General features: G+C 39.1%; 1 protein-coding gene across 5 annotated transcripts in view; it reads right to left on the reverse strand.

Annotated features, from left to right (window-relative positions):
• Positions 1–26046, reverse strand: part of MACF1 (microtubule actin crosslinking factor 1) — a 314885-nt gene that overhangs the window by 145410 nt on the left and 143429 nt on the right. For all 5 annotated transcript variants that reach the window (XM_045548191.1, XM_045548189.1, XM_045548188.1 and 2 more), the window contains 19 exons: positions 20262–20428; positions 19345–19457; positions 19138–19244; positions 18460–18579; positions 18213–18308; positions 16788–16915; positions 16607–16700; positions 16256–16410; positions 15360–15636; positions 14269–14397; positions 13459–13536; positions 12673–12834; positions 10963–11067; positions 9920–10015; positions 8636–8761; positions 6011–6163; positions 4216–4370; positions 783–909; positions 52–235 (listed from right to left, as the gene is read on the reverse strand). In XM_045548191.1, the coding sequence (XP_045404147.1) occupies positions 52–235; positions 783–909; positions 4216–4370; positions 6011–6163; positions 8636–8761; positions 9920–10015; positions 10963–11067; positions 12673–12834; positions 13459–13536; positions 14269–14397; positions 15360–15636; positions 16256–16410; positions 16607–16700; positions 16788–16915; positions 18213–18308; positions 18460–18579; positions 19138–19244; positions 19345–19457; positions 20262–20428 (2572 nt within the window). The remainder of the gene's footprint in view (positions 1–51; positions 236–782; positions 910–4215; positions 4371–6010; positions 6164–8635; positions 8762–9919; positions 10016–10962; positions 11068–12672; positions 12835–13458; positions 13537–14268; positions 14398–15359; positions 15637–16255; positions 16411–16606; positions 16701–16787; positions 16916–18212; positions 18309–18459; positions 18580–19137; positions 19245–19344; positions 19458–20261; positions 20429–26046) is intronic.

The following is a 26046-nucleotide window of genomic DNA, read 5'->3' on the forward strand; positions in this document are numbered from 1 at the left end:
CTTCAGGGCTCTCATTCCACTATTCTCTTTCCCTCTTCCCAATGCACACACCATTTTCCATGGACGTCATCAGGTGCTGGAAGTGGGCTTTACAAGCTTCTACCTCCTCTTCCAAGCGCAAGCGATCAGCCACTGAGAAGAGCACAGAGTCACGACTATCCTGCAGAAAGTCTTCATAGTGGGCCTGGAGGTTCTTCATAACCTGGTGGCACTCCCCTGGTGCAAAGGATCGAAGCTAGAAAGAAAAAGCCAGAAGAAATTGCAATAGAATGATAACATAACACTTTCTTTCTTCCTTCTTTTTACTGAAGTTTAACATACATACAAAGCAGTGCACAAACTATAATTGTAAACATTGATTTTCATATATTGAACTCATTCATTTAATTAGCATTCAGATCAAGAAACAGAATATTACACAACCTAAAAGCACCCTATGTGCCCCCCTGGACATAATCTTAATATTTGTTATTTCACTGGTATTCACCTACTATTAATACATACTCTTACATAAAAGAGATGCTTGTCCTACAGTGACAAAAAGCCTGAAACCTTCTCCTCTTGCCAAGACCAAAGATGTTACTTATTTTAATTAGGAATTTTCTTTACCATTCAAACTACTGTTTCTAGTTTGTAAAACCCTCAGGTCCCTAACTCTGAAATAGTATCTCTGACTCCACCTTACTGCATGTGGGTAGAAAGTCTCAAAGTAATGGAAGAAGTTCCTTCTAGAAAAACTTTACCAATAGGCTGTAAGCCTGGGGTAAAGTTTTCACAGTTACCTTTTCCAGGTTCCAGGTCTGTACAAGGTCAAGGTCCTTCCGCAGATAGTTCCAGGAGATAAGGCTTTTGGTGTTAATGTGTAGCTGGTGCCAAAGGGCCATCACCTTCTGATAAGATTGCTCCACCCTAGAAATAACACAGAATCTGACTATGGCTTTTGTAAGATTTGAGCTTCACATTAAAGACCTTCTAAGGAAAAATATGATTGCTTTAGTAGAATTAAGCTTATATGTTGAACAGAGAAAGGCAATAAGTCAAATACCAATAACACAAGAATCATTAGACTAAATTGATCCAGATCTTCAATTTGGATTTACTAAAGTATTACATATATTATGCTAGCACATTAAGCAACCTCATAAACATAACCTGAATATAATATTAACATGATTATGAGAAGCTAAAGAGAAGAAATAACCAGGGAGAGCAATAACAAAATATAAATAAAATAACTCCATTTGGAATTGCTGAAAAATGATGATATCGATGCTTAAAAAGTGATTTGTTATGTTCTATATATTTACAAAAATGCTAAATTGTTTAAAAGTTAATAGCAACTTAAGAAGTTCATCTAGTATATAAAAGGATACTAGAGTACAAATGGTTTGAGAAGATTTTTTCTTAAGCATTCCATGCCTAATTCAATCTCAACTTCTAGAAGACTTACAAACACACACAGAGACACTCACAAACACACCAAGTTACTCTGAATTTCTTTAAGTTGAGAAGAAATGTGAGATATAAGGAATAGGATGGAAAACAAGAAGCCAGGACATTAGTTAAATAAGAGATGTTAAAAGCATTAATTTATTTTTCTTCTCTGCAAAAATCCCACTAAAATTTCAGTAAAGTTGAAATAAAAAGCTCAGGAAATCTCAAAAGAAGAATGAAAATATAAAGAAACAAAAGATAAAAAATTCAAGAACTTTAGAAAACCAGTTCAGGGGGTGAACATTTGAAAAATATGAATTCTTAAAAGAACAGAAAAAACATAGAGAACAAAATAATCCAAGAAAAATGTTCCCAGATCCAAAAGATGAAGTTTCCAGTTTATATTCATTAGCACAATGAATGCAAAAAGACTCAGTCAAAGGGGTCCCTTTCAAAGATTAGAGACAAAAAGAAGAGTTTAAAAGCTTCCAGGGAAATAAAGATTTCATTCAAAACGTAAAAATATCAAACTGTTCTGTATCATAGCAGTGGTGGAGGATACACAATTCCAAGCCTTTGTCAAAACCAATAGTACTGCTCACTATAATATCTGAATTTTACTGTTACGTAAACCTAAAAAAATTAAAAAAGGATAAAGAATGAAAATGACACTGTACATTTCAACATGAAATCCTGGAAGCTAGAAAGCAATAGGGCAATGATTTCAAGGTTCAGAGTGAAAGTAATGTCCAAAAGAATTGTGTATCTGGTCAGTTAATTATGAAGGGAGAAGAAAGACATTTTCAGAGATGAGAGGTCTCAAAAAATTTACCTCTCATGCAACCTTTTTCAGTAAGGTACTGGAGAGTGTGATCCACGAAACCAGGGAAAAAAACTAATAAGTAAGACTTGGAATCTAGGAATCAGAGGGTCCAACAGAGAAGAGAGGTGAAGTGAATCCCCAAGGTGAAGATGAAGTGAAATGCCAGAGAGTCAGTACTGAATCAGGCCTACAGGACAGGTCCAAACCAGAAAAGGAAGACAGAATGGTCCAGAAGAGATGTTTCCAAGAGAAAATACAGAGGAAAATTATCTATGGTATTTGGCCATATTGAAAACCTTTAACAGTAAAATAGGAGAGTTCTGAGGATAAATTCATTATATGCAAATAGACAACTAACCAAACTAAAAAACAAAATACCTTTTCCAAGGTAATAAAAAGTTATATAGGAAAGTAAATAAAATTTATTCATATATATATTCACTTACCAACTCATTCATTCTTTTCAATTAAAAAAACCATTTATTGAGTACCTATTATGTACCAGCAATGGTTCTAGGTGAAGATACAGATGTAAACAAAACAGACAAAATCTCTCATACGAGGAGAGAAACAACAAACAAATGCATATTACATGTTCTAAAGAAAAATAAAGATGAGTAAAGGAGATAATGACAGGCAATGAGTGGGAGTGACAGGCAGTGAGTAGGGATGGCAGTCCATGAGGGTGACAAGATGAACTGAATGGAGGGAGTAAATGATGTAAATATCTGAAGCAAGCAGGAAATGCAAAGGCTCTGAGGTGAGAACATGCTTGCTGTGCATGAGAAACAGGAAAAAGAGCAGAGTGACTGAGTACAAACAAGCAAGGGGAGCGGCAGAGGATGAGCCCAGCAAGGTTAGGCACAACTGTCTCACAATAACCCTCTAGAGTACTATGTGGCTCAGCTTTAAACAATTTATTTTTTTTATTTTTTATTTTTTATTTTATTTTTTTTTTTTGAGACAGAGTCTCGCTTTGTCGCCCAGGCTAGAGTGAGTGCCGTGGCATCAGCCTAGCTCACAGCAACCTCAAACTCCTGGGCTTAAGCGATCCTACTGCCTCAGCCTCCCGAGTAGCTGGGACTACAGGCATGTGCCACCATGCCCGGCTAATTTTTTCTATATAGATTTTTAGCTGTCCAAATCATTTCTTTCTATTTTTGGTAGAGACGGGGGTCTCACTCTTGCTCAGGCTGGTCTCGAACTCCTGACCTCGAGCAATCCACCCGCCTCGGCCTCCCAGAGTGCTAGGATTACAGGCGTGAGCCACCGCGCCCGGCCTAAACAATTTAATGTACTAACCAAACAAAAATATTGATTTAAACAAAAACTGTGATGTAACTACATTTGGAAGATGAGTGAAGAAGAAGTATATGCATGGGCATATGTGTGTATGTGGAAAGCCAAATGTTGATTTCCTAGTGTAAGAAGTTAATAAGATAATTTCCAAAGTTGAAAAACAAATCAGGAAATAGCAGGAAAAAAATCACATTTGGAAATCTGCAATTAAAACCCAGTAAAATCTGCTAAAAGAACTAGAAATAGTTAACTCTGGGAAGTAGAACTTTGGAGTGGGAGACAGAGAAGTGACTGCTAGTTTCTATTATAATAAACTTTGAAGCATAATCCAACTTTCTAAAATACGTACATATATTACTTTAATGAAATAAAATTAGCTGTCATTACAAAAATCAATCTTCTGAGAATAAACTATTCATAAGCAAGAATTCCTTAAAAATGAAATTTATATACTTCAACTGAACGAAAATATTTATTGAAGATCTACTATGTGGCTGGTAGTATGAGACTTGATATCCCTAAAGGGAGGTCTTTCCCAGAAGAAACCTGACAACTTAGTCGCTCTGTTCAAGGAGATCACAAATGCAGGTTCATCCCTCCTTCAGTTCAACCAGGCCAACAGCAGAGGCCACAGTACTGGGGCAGTTGAGCAAAGTTACCTGCTGGCCATCTCAATGGCATCCTTATTAGGTGGGGGGATGAGGAAGCAGACTGATGGCACCATTGCCTCATTCCCTGTGGGACTGATCACTTTCCACTTGGTCCGATGGGAATTATCTTCCAGCACACACTCATCATTCTTGCAAATAGTGATCTGAAGAGACAAATTCCTAAGTTATTGCTAATGGATAAATCAAGAACTCATTACAACCTGGTGCCTGATCCCAAAGGCTATGAAATTCTTAAGACAAAAATCTGCTTAAGATCTGCTATCACTTAGTGAAGGCTCTTGATTTTGACAAAAGATAATGGGTATAAATTCATAACACAGGGAAAATCGTGACATCAAGGAAACAAGTATTTATTAAATCAAGGAAACAAGTGTTACATGCCAAGTAACTTGGTAAATGAAAGTTATAAGGAGACTGACTATAAGACCCTCAAGAGCAATCTCTGCACCAAAACTGTTAGAATACAAATTAATGAGACATGAATAATCAAAACATTGCTTTGTGATACTATCTCCTCCTATCATTCCACCTAAACTCCTGAAAATGTTTAAGCATTTTGGAATCATCAAGTCTTTCTCTTGGGAAACAAGTGACCAACATTATTATCTCTATTTTCTAGACAGAAATAGAGATACAGAAAAATGCAATCCCATTCTTTTATTCATTCATTCTTTTGTATAACAAATATTTCTTGTGTGCCTACTACGTGCTAGGACACTAGAGATAAAAATGGTGCAATGGGGCCAGGCACGGTGGCTCACGCCTGTAATCCTAGCCCTGTGGGAGGCCAAGGCGGGTGGATTGCTCGAGGTTAGGAGTTCGAAACCAGCCTGAGCAAGAGCGAGACCCTGTCTCTACTAAAAAAAAAAATAGAAAGAAATGATTTGGACAACTGAAAATATATATAGAAAAAAAATTAGCCGGGCATGGTGGCACATGCCTGTAGTCCCAGCTACTTGGAAGGCTGAGGCAGAAGGATTGCTTAAGCCCAGGAGTCTGAGGTTGCTGTGAGCCAGGCTGATGCCACGGCACTCTAGCCCCCGCAAAAGAGCGAGACTCTGTCTCAAAAAAAAAAAGGGAAAAAAAACGGTACAATGGTAAGCAAACATGGTCTATATTCCACATATTCTTGTGGGGTATGTAGTTACAATATTGTGTGACAAGTGTAATTTACCAGGGGACAATGGAAAGGAAATGACCAAGTCTTGGCTACGGAGGTAAAGATAGATTATTCAGGACCTTAAAGGCACATTAAGGAGTTTAGACTTTCTCCCAAGAGCAATGAGAAATTGTCCTGTGACTTAAGCAGAGGAGTATCATTTTTAAAAAAAGATCATGCCAGTGGTGGGGTAAAGAATGTATTGAATGGGGAGGCTGATACAATAATCCAAGTGGAAGAAACTTATGATCCAACTTAGGGTAGTAGCAGCAGGGATAGAAAGAAGTACATTTAAGGGATATTTAAAAATTAGTATTGACTTAGTGGTCCTACTAGCTCTGGGGGATATGGACAGGGATATCTCCCAGGTGCTACCAAGTACCATCTCTGTCATCACTTAGGCAACTGGGTGGATGACAATACCAATCACTGAGGCAGAAAGTAGCTCAAGATTATAAAGTTGAGGCTTTTTTTTTTAATGATAGGAGAGATTTAAGCATGTTTAAATTCTGATTTTAAAAATTCTATAAACTGATCTTTCTTTATCATCATAACCCTAACTAAAGGCTTCCCTTCTCTGTTCCTTCCCTCCGGAGCCCACAGGTACCTTTTCCACCTCCTCACCTCGATCTGCCGATAGTCACAGATGGCCTTAACAGAAATGGTGCTCTTTAGCACATGGTCAGGACTACGTGGTTTTAACTGAATGATGGTTTTTGACCTCCCAACAAGACTAGCAACGGAACTCTTGGACTGTATAAGCTGCTCCTTTTCATCCTATAAAATGAGAAGAAAAACAAAAAGACATTAATGTTGCTGCTCAGGGTGACTAAGTGAACAAAGAAAACTGAGGGCTCCACTCCCTCAGAGAATGTCATTTCTCAGTTACATAGGGATCGTTAGTGGAGCCATCTTAACAAGGACAAAGAAAAAAGGAGAGAATGTTTCTGTCTTCTACCATGTACGCAAAATTTGCAACTTTCTCCCTGTGCCCTTTTCAATGAACCATAAAGCCACATGCAAAAAACAAAACAAAAACAAAAACAAACTTCAAGCTGCCAAATACAGCTATACAGCTGATAAAGGACTTCCCCAAATATGGTTCAGAGAACATGAAAGTTAAAAACAATAATAATAACAACCATATTATTATTATTATTATTAAATTTCTCACTGGTAGAAACCAGTTCTTCCCTTTCTGCTTAGGTGAAGCTAGAGTTATAGTTATTTAAAACTTTTTAAATAATTATATCTCCCAAGCTCCACTCCAAACAAATATTGTACTTTCCTAAATTGAATTAAGCTTTCTAGAGAAAGATCTTAGCTCTTCAACCAACAATGCTGTTGGTGAAGGCATCATGATAAATGATTTAGGGTTTACCTTTTAGTATCTTGTGCTATATTCGTGTAAATTTGATTGGTTTGAAAGAAGTATCGTGCAAAATTGAAACTCTCAAATCTCTGAAAACCCAATAATCTTAAAAACTAATGAACTTTTTGACAACAAAATTGGTAGCAATCTACTACCAATTCCACTAGCAAGTAAAAGATAACCTTTATCTGTTAACCAGGATGTTTTAAGTCCATTTTGAGGTATAAAAGTCCCCAGAAGGGGGATAGGCATAGATACGATGAGAGTAAAGAGTTAATAATGTGAGGAAATGCCATTAAAGAATTAAGAATATGCATGTAAAGAAAAAGAAATGCTTAAACAAACTACCTGTGCCTGTCCCCGGGAGCATGATTGGAAGAAATACAACTTTAACTTATTAGTTAAGAAAGAGGAATGGAATATATCAGGGAGACAGCCACACTTCCATACTTGAGAGCTGGTCTACCCATTTCAGTTTCCTTGCAATAAAGATGTCAATTTCTGTCTAACCCACAGCCAAACATCTCAAACTCCAGAGACCAAGTGCTCAGCGTGGTAAAAGTTCTGAAAAGAACCAGAAGCCAGGACAGATGCTCCCGAACCTGACGGACAAGCTGAGGACAAGCTGAGGAGCAGACCCAGGTGACTCCATGCCCCGATGATGCCGCCAACCCGACGCCCCTGACCTGGAGAGGAGGGAACAGAGCAGCAACCCTCGAGAAGAGAAGATGTGACAACAACTGCAGAGGAGTTACCCTATGACAGAAGGTACTCTGTGGGAGGGAGGAGATAATAGCCAAGGATTACATTCCTCCTTCATACCTGTAGTACCTCCAAGAGAGACATTTTAGAGACAACATCTGAAAAAGTAGGTTTTTATTCTTCATTTCAAATTAATTAAATTAACAGACTATTTGCCTAGGTGACTGTAAACCCATTCATAGGTTTACAATACCTGAAAGTGTGAAAAAAAAAAAAAATCAGCTAATGTTCACAAATGCCTAAATCTCACCCACCAAAAAAATAAACTGTTTTGGGTTATTCTGGTTCTCTTAGTTAGAATTTTCTATTGAAATGTGAAACTCCCCTAGCTTCTCACACAGGAAAAGTAATTTCCCTATTGCATATACACTTCTATCTTAATTTGAGATGTAGCTTGAGCCCTGTCTTGCCAACTCTGGAATACACATTCAATACATGTAAGCAGCCCTGCTGCTAATTCTATCTCCAGCACGGTTGAAAGAATAATTCACTGGAGAAAATGAATATAAAATCAATTTGGATTAAATAATGGATGCAAAACTATTTTTTGAAAGTTACTGTTGCCACATAAATAAACTGGACAAATATTACATTGTATCTAAATAAGATTTTAATGTTGTCCTTAGTCAAATTCAATTTTCTAATACCTCATCATTACCGAAAGAAAATTACCAACGAGGAAAAGTTTGGCTCAGGTGTACTGCATGTTTTAACTATTTTTGGCATAAGAGAGTAAAAAAGAATTTGATATCAGCTAATCCCATTCAACCCTATTTTTCATGCTCTATACCTCACCCTTGGCTCTAACTATTGCATTAAAATAAGAACAATGCAAAGAAAGTATGATGAGCATTAAGTGGCTCAGGGGGAGAGATGACTAGGCCTTTACTTCTATAACATACCCAAAGAAATCTTATTAGCAACTTCTTTAAGGAAAGAAAAGGAAAAAAGGAAAGGGACAGCACAAAATCGATTAAACTCTATTCGAATGTGAGCCGAACTTTATTACAACAAATGACCCATTGCCCCGGAGCTTTCAAGGATATAAACAGCAGCAGCTGACATGGTTTACTCTGTTTCTCAGAAGTAATCATCCCCACTGATACAACACCCACCATGGAGTCCTGGAGCAGGTCCTCAAGGCGGGATAAGCTGGTGTTGTGGTCACAGGAATATTTTCGTTTGATGGAGTCTTGGAGGTTCCTCAAGAATGACTCCAGGTCTCGTGCATCACTGAAGAACTGCGGGAATACAAGAGAAGGATGCCATGAACTCAATAGGTCTGAACTCCAAGATGTAAATGAAAAAAACAATCTTACTGTGCAGAGCTGAGCAAAGCTGATTACACTCTAGTGGATTAGTGATAGTTCATCACAAAGGCCACAGCAGTATAAACTGAAGGGCTTAAAAAGCCATGCCAGTAAAATACTAGTGATGACTACCACAAAGCCTACCAAACCCCATAGAAAAGTTAGCCTTTTTCACCCCCTCAGAAATTATTGCTCTTTCTCACTTTTGGCCAGTGACAGCACTTGGCCATCAGGTACATTTCATGAAAAGTCTACAGTTTGAGTGGTCAAATGTTTTAATTCATTGATATGATTACAAAATAATCAGGAAGATTATTTAATTTAGGGCAAAAACAGACATAATAGCTTATTTTCTCTTCCCACTCTCACCTGAAAATCTGAAAATAAGCAGTATGTTTTTCCATGTTGTGACAGATTGAAAAAAGAAAAAAAAGCCCTAATATTTTACAGAGGTGGAGTCTATTTCTCCTCCCCTTGAAGCCAGGCATAGTCACGTGACTTGCTTTGACCAAAGGCACATTAGTGTTACAGAAGCATAAAAAAGCATTTGTGGCTACTCAGCAAGCTGAGGCAGGAGGATTGCTTGAGCCCAGGAGTTGCAAGTTGCAGAGAGCTATGATGATGCCACTGTACTCTTGCCCAGGGTAACAGAGCAAGACTGTCTCAAAAAAAACCAAAAAAGCACTTGTGCACTGGAACTTGCTCTCTCTTGCTATGGAACACAGCCACTTTGTGAAGCAGGCCATTGGATGCTAGAGACGTGTGGCCTTAGACCCCATCACTCCAACCGTCAGACATGTGAGTGATGCCATTTGGGACCAGCCAGCCACCTAGCCTATCTGCCAGCTGCCTGCAGCCATGAGTAAGGCAGGCAGAATGAGAAAACCACTCAGCTGAGCCCAGCCCAAATTGCTAACCCACAGAATCAAGAGCCAACTAAATGATTGTTGTTTTAAGCAAGTTAAGTTTTTGGGTGGTGGTTTATACAGTAAAAGGTAACTGATACAGGTGTATTTTTAACCTTACTTTCACCATACATATGCACACACAAATAGACATGCACACACACAAACACAAAGCCCATCATACCTGAAAGTAAGCAGTATTTTCTTTCACGTGCTGCTCAACACACAAGCACAGCTGCTTCATCCACTGCAACTGGGACTGGACGGCAGCACTGTAAGCCTGCAACAACCAAGCACACAGACAGAAGAGCAGGAGGTTAGCGGACCCAATATATATGTGCAACAATCTCCTCCAAGTAGAACTCTGCTAAAGGTTGAAGAGACAACAGAAGAGATGTGGAAATACTTGACTGGCATCTGCTCAATGCTTCCTATGAGTAAGAGGCTTGCATTTTATCCAACATGGTTTTATGAGAAGGTGTATAGACAAGCCTCTTCCACACTCAGTTGCAGCTCAATGATCTGGCCAACAAAACCCAGGGATAGGCCGGGCGCGGTGGCTCACGCCTGTAATCCTAGCTCTGGGAGGCCGAGGCGGGTGGATCGCTCGAGGTCAGGAGTTCGAGATCAGCCTGAGCAAGAGTGAGACCCCGTCTCTACTAAAAATAGAAAGAAATTATCTGGCCAACTAAAAATATATATACAAAAAAATTAGCCGGGCATGGTGGCTCATGCCTGTAGTCCCAGCTACTCGGGAGGCTGAGGCAGTAGGATCGCTTAAGCCCAGGAGTCTGAGGTTGCTGTGAGCTAGGCTGATGCCACGGCACTCACTCTAGCCCGGGCAACAAAGTGAGACTCTGTCTCAAAAAAAAAAAAAAAAAAACCCAGGGATAGATGGATTCCTCCACTGTTCCTCTTCTCTGGGCAAAGGCACCACACTAAGAGGCAAGATGTCTGGACAGTAATTTGAAGAAATATAGTCCAAGTCACTTTTCCTCCTAAAGCTAGGAGTATCTCTTCTACTGTTTCTCTTAGTAGTTTCCTTAGACTACTAAAACTGATTGTAGGCTTTTGAGGGCTATAGGAACAGTCTGGGATGAAAAGGAAAAGACAAATGATCCCTGACACTTCCTCTGGGTCTTTCAGTAGAACAAAGCCTCTAATTTGAATACTTTTAAAATAATAACCTCTGAGCATTTGACCTTCACACATTCTCAAGTCACATACCTCCACAGTCTGCTTGGCTGGGTGGTTCTCAAGTGACAGCAGTTCTGCTGTGTCTTGCAGAGACCGAAATACATCCTGTTTCCCCTCCAGTTCCATTGTCAACTCCTGAAAATTGAATTCAATTTTATGGAATAAGCTCTATTAAGGGAGGGGATAGCAATAAAGAAAAAGTTGTGTTCTCTGCTCTATTTTAAAGGAGGCTACAACGTAGGATTGGCACCAAAATGAGATGTATAAACAGTACATGCCAGAGGACTGAAAGGCAAAAATGCTGAAATTATTGGAAAATGATTCACAAAGGACACAGGACCTGAGTCAGACCTGAGTAAAGTGTGGAAACAGAAAATGAGTACTGGAGCAGAGAAAGGAGACAACTTGGCCGGAGCAGATAGCTCACGTCAGCACCCACACCAGTACATGACATACACCAGCAGATGAGTATCAGTGACTGGCTGATTTTGCTCAGCCTACAATGCTCTCCTCTGACTCTAAAGGACCCAATGTAAATGCCAGCGATTCTGTAAAGCTGGGTCCTGATGCTTACTATCAGATATATCCCTTCTCCTTGATGCTTTCAGAGCACTTTCTCTATCATAGCCTAATTTCAGTTTTCATACATACTGTTTATTTTATTATAGCATCCATTCTTTCTTCTTAAGAAGAATCATATGCCACTCTCCAATTAGGAGAAGCCTATATTTTTAAAGAATCGTAAATTAATAGAATTAAAGTTATCTAGCCAGGCGTGGTGGCGCATGCCTATAATACCAGCTACTCGGGAGGCTAAGGCAGGAGGATTGCTTGAGCCCAGGAGTTTGAGGCCACCCTGGGCAACATAGTGAGACTCCATCCTTAAACAAAGAAAGGGGAAAAAAAAAGGAAAAGGAATAAACAACAAAAAGAATTAAAGTATCCAAAGTGTTAGTTAAAAAGCTCCCTCTTTGCATAGAGTTTACAAAATCTTTAAAATCCTCTGAATGTAGAAATACTAAAAGTAGGAAAAAAATAATCCTACTTGTCTGCATCTTTCACTGAAAAGAGTAAAAAGCATTGTCCCATTGTCCAATGCTGAATCTCCCCCTTCCCATTTTATAAATGAAAAGATTGAAACAAAAAAATTATTAAATAAAGAAGAATTTACAAATTTGTGGGAAGCCAAGAGTATAATGCCAATTAAATAATACTATATCAAGCACTTTGTCTAGATTAACTTATTAAATCTTAATCTTTTATACAACCCTTTGAAGTGGTGCTATTATCCCATTTTACAGAGGTCCAGAGAGATTAAATGACTTGCTCAAGGTCACAGAGCTACTTAGTGGAGAATAATAATTTGAACTTACGGTATTCAGATGCTCATCCAAAAACTTAAAATTAAAAATTAAAAATAAGAAAGAATAGAAAAGAATTTGAACTTAGATCTCTCTCACTCCAAAGCCTAAAGTCTATAATCTTAACCACAAAGCTGTATTGCTTCTGAAATGACTCAACTTGCATATTGCTGCTCTATTCACCCAAGACACTGCCTTTCTAAATGCATTCTAAATAAATTAATTCTCGGGCTCTACTGCCCCTCTCCATGTACACTTCTCACATGCACAGATGCATTGAGTAGGGTCTTCCAGCCACCCAAGCTTTCAGCAGACTAGCCCCTCTGTCTCCTTCTGCTGCTATTAAACAAACATGACAGGCCTGCTGTGCTAGACTTACAGAGAAGTAATTTCTCTTGGCTGAGATATTGGGATTGTTGTCACTCCAGTCATATGCTAGTTCCTCCTCCTCCTTCTCATTCAACCAGATCAACTCAGCTGTAGCTCTGAAGACAAACTTATGCAGGCTCTGAAGGTGCCGCATCCGGAAGCTAGAAGTTTCCTAGGCAAAGCAAGGATTACATAGTTAGACTGCCAGCCTTTGTATCTGTAGAAGATAGCACATTTGACATCAAAGGGAAGAATAACTCAGGATATGTATTTAGTCTTCTTTTTAATCTCTGGGTTCTTCTCCATGGATTCAAGTTTCATATAAGTTTGATATAAGATTCCCAGAACTCTTGTCAATCCTAGGGAGAAGACAGAACTCATAGACCTTTGTGGAGCTCCCTGGATAAAGAATGATCCTAGGGCTGCCTACTCTGAACAATCTTGAAAGACAGGAATGAAAAACAACAGATAGGAGGGGAGTTCCTCTCTACTAATCTCAAACTTTTATAATACTTTTGGTGTCTCCAAGCGATACAGCCACTGGTTCGGTGAAGCACGCTAGCTAGGATAGGTTCTACTTATTTAAAACTTGCCAGAGCCATGGTTTCTGACCCATTAAGAAAGTTGAGAAAATGTTATAATACATATGAACAACTACACAGTAAATGATTTCCTAACAATTAGAAAAACAAAACAGGGCCAAACAATTGTGCTTTCTGAATTAGGGAAGAGAGTTGTCTGGAGGGAATGAGACTCTCCATGAGCAGAACTCACAAGAGAGTCAGTCAAAACTCACCTTCAATTTACAATACTGTGTCTCCAGCTTTCCAAGAGTTTCAACATAACTGGTATGGAAATTTTGGGACATCTTTCCCTGATAAGAAATGAAATTAAAATACGTTAGAGAAAGAGTAAGTAAACTATATGTTATGGCTTCAACTACATAAATATTATGTCTGCACATAGATAATGACTGGTTGTTCTAAGGAAACAGAGCCTTAAACAATGAATCTCTGGGTCAGATTTTATTAGTTGGTGCAACAGTAAGTGGGCAAGAGTCCAGCAGGGCAACTACAACCAAAAGATGCTCACTATCTTATCTTTCCAGCAATTCTGGGAGGCCTCTAAGCAAAACCTACACCTGATAATTTTCATACTACTCAATTTCTTTTTTGAAGGGGAGAGTTGAAATAAAAAGTGGGAAGACAGAATATAAGTGAGGGAGAGGCAAGACTAAGTGAATAATTTTCTCCATACCAGCTCTCTACTGCAGGCAGTTGGGGAAGTGAAAAGAGCATGAATTTTTGGAAGCATAGGGCCTGAGTTTGGATACTGCATCTGCTACTTATTAATTTTGACCTTACCTTCCAGTATCACTTTTCTTTTTAGTAAAAAGGGATGAATAAAAATATCTTCCTCACAAGTTTATTTCAAAGATTAACAGAGGCACTTCATGTGAAAAGGAAATTTGTCATAAAGTGCTATTCTTCATTATCATTATTTTCCAGAGCCCCCTTCTCCTTAGAGACAGCTCTATTGTGTATATTGTCCTATTATCCGTTCTACCCCTGTCCCTCCCATAATGTGGATTCTGAAGGCTACATACCTCATACAACCTGGCCTCTTTGACACTTGCACCCAGTTCTTCTACACTGGTGTGGATGTGCTGCTGTGTTTCCAGCTGCAACTCCACACTAGGAAGATCATTGCCCCACTCTGCTCGCTCTAGTTTCATCTGAAAAAAAAAAAAAAAAAAAAGTATGTAATAATTTACTGCTGAGTTGGCAGGAAAAGAAAACGGTCAGAATCAATGTTTTAACAGGAAGATTAGGGGTAGCGGACAGAGCAAAGGACACCTAAACCATCTCCATCAATCGACAGACTCTTATAAGAAAATATGCCATACCCACCCCTAAGGAGCTGGAGAGCAACCCACCAACTACAGGAACAGAGGCAGCCTTTTGCTGCTGCATTATTGCTAAATTCATCAATCAGAAAGGGTTCTTCACAGGCTTAAAACGCTTAACTTTATAGTTTAGGCACTTCCCTTCATGGAGTCTCTTCATTTCACAATCAGAACTGATATAAGAAAGAAATAACCTGAAAATATTTAGTTTTATTAATGGTATTAACTATTAGCCAATGGAAAATAATTTTAAAACAGCTTGATTTTGGACATTTTTAGTTACTGGGATATGGGGAATTTATTATCTGGGAAAGAGAAGAATTTAATATAAAACAAAAGGGTTAAAAGGATAAGGACAATTTCGAATTTGAACCATTATCCTAGAATACATGTAAATAATACACCTTGGAATTATGGAACAAAGCAACCTTGCTTTAACTTAAGAATTAAGACAAACAACAAAAAATGAAGAATAAACTCCTCTGCCAATAAGGAAATTTCAGAAAAAATAACATTTACAGAGACTCTGTAATTTCTCCCACAAGCTCTCACTCAGAGTCCAGTTAGCTAAAAGGAAGAGATTCCTAAAGGGCTTCAAATATAATAGGAAAGCATATGCTACTCGGTGTGGGATTATAAGGAATCTGAGCTGACCTTAGTCTTCTAAGATTTAAGGATAAGGGGGGCTTGAGTCCCAGGCACCATCAATAGAGCAACCTGGTCCTTTTAAACAAGCTACTGGATGCAATAAACATTAGTGCACTGAATAAGCCTTTTGGGCATATACATACCTGCATCTCTTCCACCCAAGACAGCAGTTCATATACAAATCGGAGATTGCCTTCGTCTTCAGAAGAGGAGATGGACACAAGTTCAGCCCGTGTCATGGGCTTTCGGAACCAGGAGGTAGAAGAAGAATGGGTTGCCTTGGTCAGGGGTTCTGCTTTCAGATGAGTAGTGGTTAAAGTAGACGGTGGAACCAATTCAAGTGAAGTGAAGTGGCCCTTCCGGTACAGGTTTGTACACTCTAGACGCAAGGTGACCAGCTCATCCTGCAGACGCATGACCCTGAAATGGAAAAAGAGAAAAAAGAAAGTGACTGAAATCTATAGCATACTTTTAAAAATAAAATCATCCCTATTCACTTGACAAAATTGTGATAAAAATAAAAATGAGATCATATCGTGAAAATATTTTGCAAAAAAAAATTGTTATATGAATGTAAGGTGATATTATTAACATCTTCATCTAGTTTAGAGTCGTCTGTGAGGCAAATGCCAAATTACAGTATTAACTGGAGGGAAGGAAACCAAAATCCCTTCTTATGGAGTCCTACTCTTGGCTCTGTACAGACAAGCCAAGCGACTGTGACTAGATAGTCCTCATCCCCTCTGTGGGTCTATTTCCTCAGCTATAAAATGAGTACATTAGATCACCAATGTTTCTAAACCTGATGTGCTGTCACACCCCTGCAGTTGACTCTGAAATATGTGGGGATGTTATAAGATGCCACAATGATTGGGAGAATCCTACAGGCTTACTGGGAGGGGCCTGAAGTAAGGGGAAACTGTCTTCCATAGTATCCCCATTGAGACACTGACCTCTAAGGTCCAAGTTATAAGGCTGACTCTTGATCCATGAGCCTCAGCAGTAAATAAGCCCTCCGTTTGAGTCCCTTGTTTCTCACCTAAAAGCCAGCTCTTCTAGTTGGTAGTAATTCTCATCCCGTAGGATCTGGAGATCCACCTGCAGCTGCCTAATGAGACCTTCACACTCCTGAATGTACATGATAACATCTGACTCGCACTGTACAGGTTGTCCTGATTCCAGGTGAGCAGCATCCTGAGAAAGAAAGAAAGAATAAGAGTGGGAAAACTACTCACTAGGATGGAGGGAGCCAAAGGGCCCACTGCAGTTCCAAAGAAAAGGAAATGATACAGGTGGATTCTTCAAATTGACTGCTAACCTTGACCATTAGAGCAGAGAGTGAGAAGTGGAAAACATGTGACATAAGAAATGGGACAAAACAGAGACTTACAGCCTGCAGTGTATTCTTAGCTAGTGTTAGTTTTTCTTCACAGTTCAAAGCACCGTTCTGGATTTTGTTTGCAATCTGCAGCAGCAATTCCAGCCTAAAATAAGATAAAAACCATAGTCAAGTGGAAGGCCCAATGCAGCCCAGTAAGTAATGTCAGATCACTTTGAGGCTCTGGACCCACCTCTCTACAGCTGGCCGAAGTGATTTCTCTCGCTCCAGCATCTCAATGATGAGCTTTCCCCACTCTTCTTCCACATCATTTGGGTGATAACCTTGAGGCAGTTTAATTCGGCCAAATTCAATCCACACCTGAAAGAGATACTCTTTCAGTCCAAAAACACAGCCACGCCCTCTGGAACCAGTTTTCATTTGTTCTTTATACATCACTTCTTGTTTCTTTTTTTTTTTTTTGAGACAGAGTCTCGCTTTGTTGCCTGGGCTAGAGTGAGTGCCATGGCATCAGCCTAGCTCACAGCAACCTCAAACTCCTGGGCTTAAGCGATCCTACTGCCTCAGCCTCCCAAGTAGCTAGGACTACAGGCATGCACCACCATGCCCGGCTAATTTTTTCTATATATATTTTAGTTGGCCAGATAATTTCTCTCTATTTTTTAGTAGAGATGGGGTCTCGCTCTTGCTCAGGCTGGTCTCGAACTCCTGAGCTCAGAAGATCCACCCACCTCGGCCTCCCAGAGTGCTAGGATTACAGGTGTGAGCCACCGCGCCCAGCCTTGTTTCTTTTTTTTAAGAGAAGGGGTCTTGTTCTGTCACCCAGGAACTGGAGTGCAGTGGCATGATCATATAGCTCACTGCAGCCTCAAACTTCTGTGCTCAAGTGACTCTCCCACCTCAGCCTCCTGAGTAGCTGGGACTACAGGTGCGTGCCACCATGCCTGGTTAATTTTTTTATTTTTTGTAGGGGTGGGGTCTCACTATGTTGCCCAGGCTGGTCTCAAACTCCTGGCCTCAAGCAATTCTCCCTCCCAAAGTGCTAGGATTACAGACAAGAGCCACTACTCCTGGCCCACTTCTTGTTTCTTTACTCAGCCAATCTACAGTTGTTCCCATTGTCTAATACGAGAAAACAATCGAATATTTTGTTGTGCCTCACCTTAAAGTGAAAGCAAAAAAAAAAAAAATCACCTCTAGGACATCGGACTATCTACGCTAAATCCTTCCATTCCTTCTACATTTTGTATAAATCTTTCTCTCCTCTCACTAATTCCCATTCTGTCAAAGTTAAATGCCCATCTCAATAACTTCAGATTCTCTAGGAATCACAATGTGAATGGAAGTCTCTTTTCTTTCTACCCTGGGAAAAAACCTAGTTTCTGAGAAGCAAGAAAACTCATCCACAAAATTCAAGATTTCTGAATAAATGCATGCCATTTTTCAATAAGTCCTTTTAAAAATACAAGGGGTTGATACTGCCCCTTTAAGACCAAAATCGTTAAGACCAGCCTGAGAGTGAGGCCATATCTGTCATCCTGAGGGTATTGCTATTAACGCAGTTTGGGAAGAGAACGCAGGGAACCTGGCTAATCAAGAAGCAACAACAGGGCAAATCAGCAAATCCCAAGTCTCAGCAAAGGATAAGCTTCCTTACCTCTAATAATTTATACAGTTCCTCAATTCTTCCTTTTTCTCTCTCCTTGGCCAGAATTTCTGTTTCTTTGAAGTGTATATATTGGTTATAAAGTGCCTACAAAATTAATATTTGGTGAATGAATAAATGGATGCAAACAACAGGGCCGAATTTTTCATACCCTCTCACCCAGAAGGCAGCAGCAGTAAGCTCTGAGACTTATTCTCTAGAAAGAATTTATCAAAACAGTTTATATCCCTGACTTTACCTTTAGTTCAACAGGGTTCTGGGGAAAGGATTTATCTGACATCAGTATTGTGTGCTGTTTGATCCAAGGAATGAGGGAGTCCACCCGGCTTTGGTATTCTTGCCACCTGGCGTCCACTTCCTATTGCCAGAAGGTAAACATCACATACCTGATTAGCAACATCCAAAACAAGCACAAGAAAAAGTAGCTCAGGCCACTCCAAACCATGTAAAATCCCTTTCCTCTAATTGCCTAGACAGCTGCTCAGTGAAATGCTCACAGTCCCAGTTTCAAAGCTCCTCAAGGGCTCTCAGGATGGGATTCAATTTCCTGACACCTAGAAAGGCTACAAACCAAGCTACTAAAAATATTCAGAAAAGATCCATGATACACATAAGCTGATATTAGTGGCTGAGAAAATACTGCCTCATCTTGAATTTCAGCTGGGGATAAGAGAGACATTCTTTGCCACCATTTATCACCAAATGACCTGTACTAAATGCTACAAAATTAGCAATACCTAGACTCATCCCCAGGGACCAAGAACAATGTCTATATATCATAAAGATAATGTGGATTAAGTGTGCTCTGTATAAAAGTGCTCTGCATACAATGAGTACTTAAGAAACATTGTCTACTCAATGCATTCCACCCAAACAAATCAAAGTGAGAAGGTATTTTAGGAAAATGTTCTTTTACCGTTGCACTGATCCCTTCTCCACCCTCAGGGACTTTAGGGAAGGCATCATAGATTGAAGACACATAAGTGATTACAGACTTTTCATCTGGAGATGGCACATCCACATCTGAGAAAGAATGGACAACAAATTTCTTAGAACAAAGGAACTTGCCAGAAGAAGTAACAGTGAATACAAAACAAACTTACTCAAGTTCAGGAACTCTCACCTTCTGCATCCAGCAACCGGGTGACCCCCAGTCTTTCTGCTACTTCGAAAGCCTGTTCCAGATTCTCTCGGTTACTTTGGATTTGCACCCTCTCCATATCTACCAGATCGGGTCTGTAAAAGTTCACCAAGGCACATGAAAGGCCACCATGTACACACGGCACATGAATTCACACAAAGAAAACCTCTTAAACATTCCCAGAGCTGAAAAGCACTGAGTTAGAAGGCAGGAGGTTTAGAAGGGTACTAATCCCATTTTTAATTACACACCAGGAGCCCAGTGCTCCCTAATTCTAAACTTACAAAACAGTAGGTTTGTTGGATTTCATGGGAAAGGTATCATAAACTAGTACTAAAAATTGGGGCATGTTTATGACACTAAGAGCTCAATAATTTTGTTTTTTGTCATTTAAAGTTCCTATCTTCCTTACTTACCTCACTCCAGCCATGTGCTGTTGCTCAATCACTCTAAGCAAGCCCCCAGTTCTGGCCCTTTGCACTTGCTATTTCCTCCAACTGGAACACTCTGCCCCAGAGGCCTGCATGGCCCACTCCCTCATGGCTCTGCTCCAATGTCCTCATCAAAGAGGCCATCTTTGACCACCCTGTACAAACTACCACTCTCTATCCCTCCTTTGCAGTTACTGTGGTATGACAGCATGTATTTATTTGCTTATTGTCTGTTCTCCCCACTCAAAGGTAAACTTCATGACAGCAAGAACTTTTGCTGTTTTGTTCACTATTCTATGTGTCCAGTGCCTAGAAAAGTTTAAGTTCAATAGATACTTCTTTTCCAAATGAATAAATGAATCAGAGCTTTGATTCTTGGTTGAAGGGGGAAAACAGCATTATAACTAATTATAAATAAGACATGAGAAGAAGCCCCTTGCAGGAGCACTGACATTCCACTACATTTACCTGTATCGGTGAATAAGTGCATTGAACATCTTCCCATCACTCCAGCAGGAGGAAAAGTTGGTGCATTTGATTCCTGTGTAACCAGCTGTCACCTTCTGGGTCCACAGAAGTAGTTTCTCCTTGGCTGACATGTCCCCTGATTCCCCACTAATGTAGATGTCAGAGATCTGCCACAATATAGGACACAGAGTAATTTAGTATAAATAAGATGAAGACTTTTAGCCTTCTCTCCTCCATACATTATGGCTCTTAGAAAAAGAGGGAGACTCAAGGCTGGCAGCATTTTAGGTGACAACTCCAACATATGTTCACCCATTTTAGTAGTCAAAGAAATGGATATTAAAACCATCAGAGGTTATTTTTCAACTATCAAATTAGGAAAGGTTTGTTTTTAATGATACAACTCAGGATTAGACAGAATATCTAATATTGTGTATTCTCATATACTGCTACTACAGAGATTATAAATGGCATAATTTCTCTGGATGTTTGTTTTGAATCAAAATTCTTAAAACCTACATACAACTTGATAAGAAACTCATCAGAGATATGTACAAATAATTTCATATCAGAAAACTTAACAAAGCATAATAAACATGATTTAGCAAAAAGTTATAAAATGAGTTTAAACTCTAATGAGGGATTGGTTGGTTACAAACTATAGCACAATTATAGCAGAACAAAATTGTTCATAGCACTTAAAAAGGTAGGTTTAGAAAATTTTAATGACAGGAAAATAGTCACCAAATTTTAAGGAAAAGAATACAAACAAAATAATATGTACAATAATCCTGATTTCATATAAAAAACATACAAAAAAATATTTAAGTATACCTTCATATTTATGCACATATGTACATATGCATGTATGTGATACAGATACGTATACTATATGTATGAGAGTATAAATACTGGAGAGAAATACACCAAACTAGCAATCATAGTTATCTCCAAGTGGTAGCATTACAAGTGATTATTATATTTCCTAAATTTTCTACATCATATACATTTTTATAATAATAAGAAAAGCTATTTTAAGAAATCTCCAGAACCAGGTGTGGTGGGGCTCATGCCTATAATCCTAGCACTCTGGGAGGCCAAGGCAGGAGGATTGCTTGAGCTCAGGAGTTCAAGACCAGCCTGAGCAAGAGGAAGACCCCATCTCTACTAAAAATCGAAAAATTAGCCACATGTCATGGTGTGCACCTGTAGTCCCAGCTACTCAGGAGGCTGAGGCAGGAGGATTACTTGAGCCCAGGAGTTTGAGGTTGCTGTGAGCTAGGCTGACACCATGGCACGCTACCCAGGGCAACAGAGTGAGACTCTGTCTCAAAAAAAAAAAAAAAAAATTCCCCCAAATATAGCACAAGACCTACTTTAGAGAGATGGCAGTACAGAAGAGGAGAAAGTACATGCCTTTGATTCCACACAACCTGAGTTTGAATCCTATAAAGTAGGAATAATACCTACTACCTCTTCGGAGTCGCTGTGATAATCAACAAGATTACATATTAAAGCACCTAGCCCAAACTCAGGGTTATGTTCAACAAATAGAATTCCCTTTCCTTTTTCTTGTATAGATGATGGTCTTCCTTCAATTCTTACTTGTCTAATTCCCACAGCACTGATAGTCTGTATCATTATTTAATTAAATGTTATTTTGTATTACTGGCAATTACTTCAAATATTTAATCATCTTCCCAACACTGTGGGTTTCTTGAGGGGCTGGCACCATACCTTAACAATCACAACTATCTACAAAAGAAGAGCAGCCTGAGGGAGAGCTCCCCACCACTGAATGTGTTCAAGCTGGGATGCCATGGAAGAAACAACCTCCAACTCTGAGACTCAGTGGTCATGGTCCTTCTGTATATTGCCCATTGCACCAGTGTGGTGCTGGTGATATGGTGGGAACTTAACATGTTTTAATTAATAATCAGTTGGTTTATAAATGAAATGATAAAAAAAAGGGAAGTAAAGTGTTTGGGGATAAAGCCTACCTAGAATCCAGAAACAGGTTACTTTTTTGACAGCAAACTTAGTGAATTCAAAACAGTGTGTAAAGTAAAATAAGTTTAGGCCAGTGTTAACAATGTTAACAAGAGAAGGTTAAAAGTCTTTGTCTTATAATCCTCCAGAATGGGATTATAAATAATTTTATTTTCTTTCTACTTTTCTTTTTTTTGGGCTTTAAATAATGACACTTTATGTTTATAATAAAAACTTTAAAATAATCTTTATTAATAAGGAAAAGCTCAAGACTTTGAATGAGACAGATATGCATTTGAAAAGAGGCATTTACTAGTGTGTGACCCCAGGCAAATCACTTAGGCCTCTTGCACCCTATTTTCCCCATATTTAACATAGGATAGCAACTTTCTTATGGGGTCATTATCAGGATTAAATAAAGTGGTGTTGATGGTACCTAGGGAACACATATTTCCTTCCCATAATAATAAAACAGCATACCCAGCAAAATGTTTGGTCTGGGTATTTGGGGCAGAGAAGGCACTGGCATGTAAACAGAACATCCTGTCTCCTAGTTGTCTCTATCAGGTACAGCACTGTGAAAGTAGTAGCCTCCTTGGTGGTTAGTACAAGGGGGCAATTAGTAATAAGTCACCTCCAAGTGTCTGAATACTTAATTTACAAACTCAACTCATAATGGAGGAGATTAAATATCAGCAGAAGATACTTTAAAACCAGGAACAACAGGGCCAGGAACTTTAACGTTTTATTGAGAACAAAAAGCTGTAGACTACCAAATGTTACTAAGATGTGTGAAGAAAGACTAAGAGAACAGAAAAGTCTGGGAAGCTGGCATGGAGTCTAAGAAAAGGGAAGCCAGGAAGTGCTGCCTCCACCCCTGGGAAGGTGAAATGGTGCCCTACCCAGAAGATTCAAGGGAAGTGGGTTCTCCTGCCCTTGACAGGTACATTTCTACAAGAAAAATCAGGTTGTCACACTTTTATGGTACTAGCTAGGTGAGATCATCCTCCAAATCTATCCCCCACTTCCCAGACCTTTCTGCTCTGACTCTATGTTCACCTGACAACCTTCAGATTATAATTTGCTTCCCATATAGATATTCTAAAGTAACAAATGGACTGAGTGATTGATTCAAATACTTAATTGCTTGGCAGTTAAAATTCATTTTGTAAATTAATTAATTCATATCAATTTTGAGTCAATTTCCTAAAACTCAATCAACTCCAAGTATAGTGGGGAAGAAAAAAAAAATCTGTGAAGCTACAAAGCCCAGGACCCAATAATGTATCATGATACCCAAGCCATCATCCTGTGATCCCAGTGTAAACAGCTCCTTCCTAGCATCAATTCTATTTCAGTTCCCCTTAATGACATTTCTAGCTGCCTATCTCACTGGCTAAATGCCACCCAGCATTGACATATCCCAGTACCTTCACTGTAGCTGCTTCACATACATATTAAGGGAAAATACTGCTGGGAAGAGGAAATAGATTTGTTAAAGTAAAAAGGGATAGAACTTGATAAGCAAAATCAAATCTGAGTATTTGGGTTCTTTACCCAAAAATGAAATTCCAGTTAGTTAATTGATATTGTAAGTCCATTACAACCACAATCTCTCTGATGACATCTCCTACCTGCCAATTACAGTATTTCTATATATTGCACTGAACACTACGTCAACGAACAGCTTTACTTCAGATTTTAAACACAGCTGTATTGAGACAGGGAAATGTATGAATCCCTTAGAGAAAAAAAAAAATACCTGCTTGGATTAGGGCCCTTCCTAGACTGCAAACTGGATAAGAAAAATGGGATTATCATCACAACCATCTCAGTAATTAAATTTGGCTTCTGTCCATCTCTTCTTGTAATAATACTCACATGTGATGTGTATGCACAGTGCTGTCCCTTGGGCTATGCAAAACCTTTTACCTTAATCTCCCAAATGCAAAAATCCAGCTTCAGTTTCAGGGAGCTTTCTCCCTCATCTGGGTTTTAAGCAGGAGACCATTTGGAAGACAGGACAGCTTCAATACCATGCCAGAGAATATGCAAATTCCACTTGAATTTTCTTTCAACCCACACTTTCCAAGGCTTGGTTAATTCCTTCTCTGAAGCATTCCCAGAAACTTAATGTTTTCCTAATAATTCAGTAAGTATTTATTGAATAACAAACCACTATGCCAGGCACCATGGAGAACAAAAAAAGTCACACACCATTTATTCTGTTAATATTTTTCGAGCAATCATTATGTTCCAAGAGCTTTGTTTAAGTTTTTGATATCTCAAAATAAAAACATAGTCTCAGGCCTCAAGCTCAAGTAATTCAGTCAGGGTGACAATTTTCTATACAGAGAGATCAATTTTGTGACGGAGATAAGCAAGTAACCCAACTAGCAATGTCAAGGGACTGCTCAGAGACAACAACATCTGTGCTGAGTTTCAAGTAGATGTTAGCCAGGAGGAAAGGGGGAAAACAAACAAACAAACAAACAAAGACATGCTTGCCCTGCAAGAACATAGTGGAGGCATGCCATAACTAACTAAAATAAGGTCATCCCAAATATTTTCCCAAATTACAACAGATGGGTAGAAGTAAATCAGGGAGAGAGGAAGAAGAATGTTGTGGTCCTCTTGAATGAATGTATAAACTTTTATTTAAAAATTTTTTTTTTTTTTTTTTGAGACAGAGTCTCACTTTGTTGCCCCGGCTAGAGTGAGTGCCGTGGCATCAGCCTAGCTCACAGCAACCTCAGACTCCTGGGCTTAAGCGATCCTACTGTCTCAGCCTCCCGAGTAGCTGGGACTACAGGCATGAGCCACCATGCCCGGCTAATTTTTTTTTTTTTTTTTGTATATATATTTTTAGTTGGCCAGATAATTTCTTTCTATTTTTAGTAGAGACGGGGTCTCACTCTTGCTCAGGCTGGTCTCGAACTCCTGACCTCGAGCGATCCACCCGCCTCGGCCTCCCAGAGCTAGGATTACAGGCGTGAGCCACCGCGCCCGGCCTAAAAAAATTTTTTTAGGGACAAGTTCTTGCTATGTTGCCCAGGCTACACAACCTGCAATACTGCAGTGGCAGGGCACACTACAACCTTGAACTCCTGGGCTCAAGCAATCCTCCTGCTTCAGCTTCCTGAGTAGCTAGGACTAGAGGCATGCCGCTGTGCCCGGCTATAAACTTTCATTAAATTTATTTACACATATACATATAGTTAAAATTAAGCAGTATATCTAATGCATTAATTTAGTATTAATGCTTTTTCTGCCTTTACATTTTAAAAAACCATATTATTCAAACTTCACATGCATCTTTGACATCAATGTCTTTTTCATCAATAAAGCTACTTTTTCAGTGAAGTTTTAAAAAAATCTTTGTTTCTTTTTAAGATTTTAGAGATACATGAAGACTTTTCTGAGTCCATTATGTCTCTAGGGATTTCATGCCAAACCACAAGAATCCAGCTGCATAACACTGCATTCGTTTTCTTTTTCTTATCCATGACCTCCATGAAGTGACCACTTGCTCTATATATATGTGAGCATGTGCGTTTTACAAGTGATTAATGTCAAGGCTTTTACAAAGATTTTAATGTTAAGGCTTGTACAAAATTACATTCAATACTTCAGATTAGGAAGTTATATTCTCAAGAACAATAACTAAAACCTTCTTAGATTTTTGGTCTCTCTCTCTCTTTGTTATTTTTTTTTACTAGTCAAGTGAAACAGTGGGAGTGGAGAAGGAATGAAGGACTCTATAACTGGCTGTGATCAATTAGTTGTAAACACCACT

This window comes from Lemur catta, chromosome 3, assembly GCF_020740605.2.
Source record: "Lemur catta isolate mLemCat1 chromosome 3, mLemCat1.pri, whole genome shotgun sequence".
In the NCBI taxonomy this organism is placed as follows: Eukaryota; Metazoa; Chordata; class Mammalia; order Primates; family Lemuridae; genus Lemur; species Lemur catta.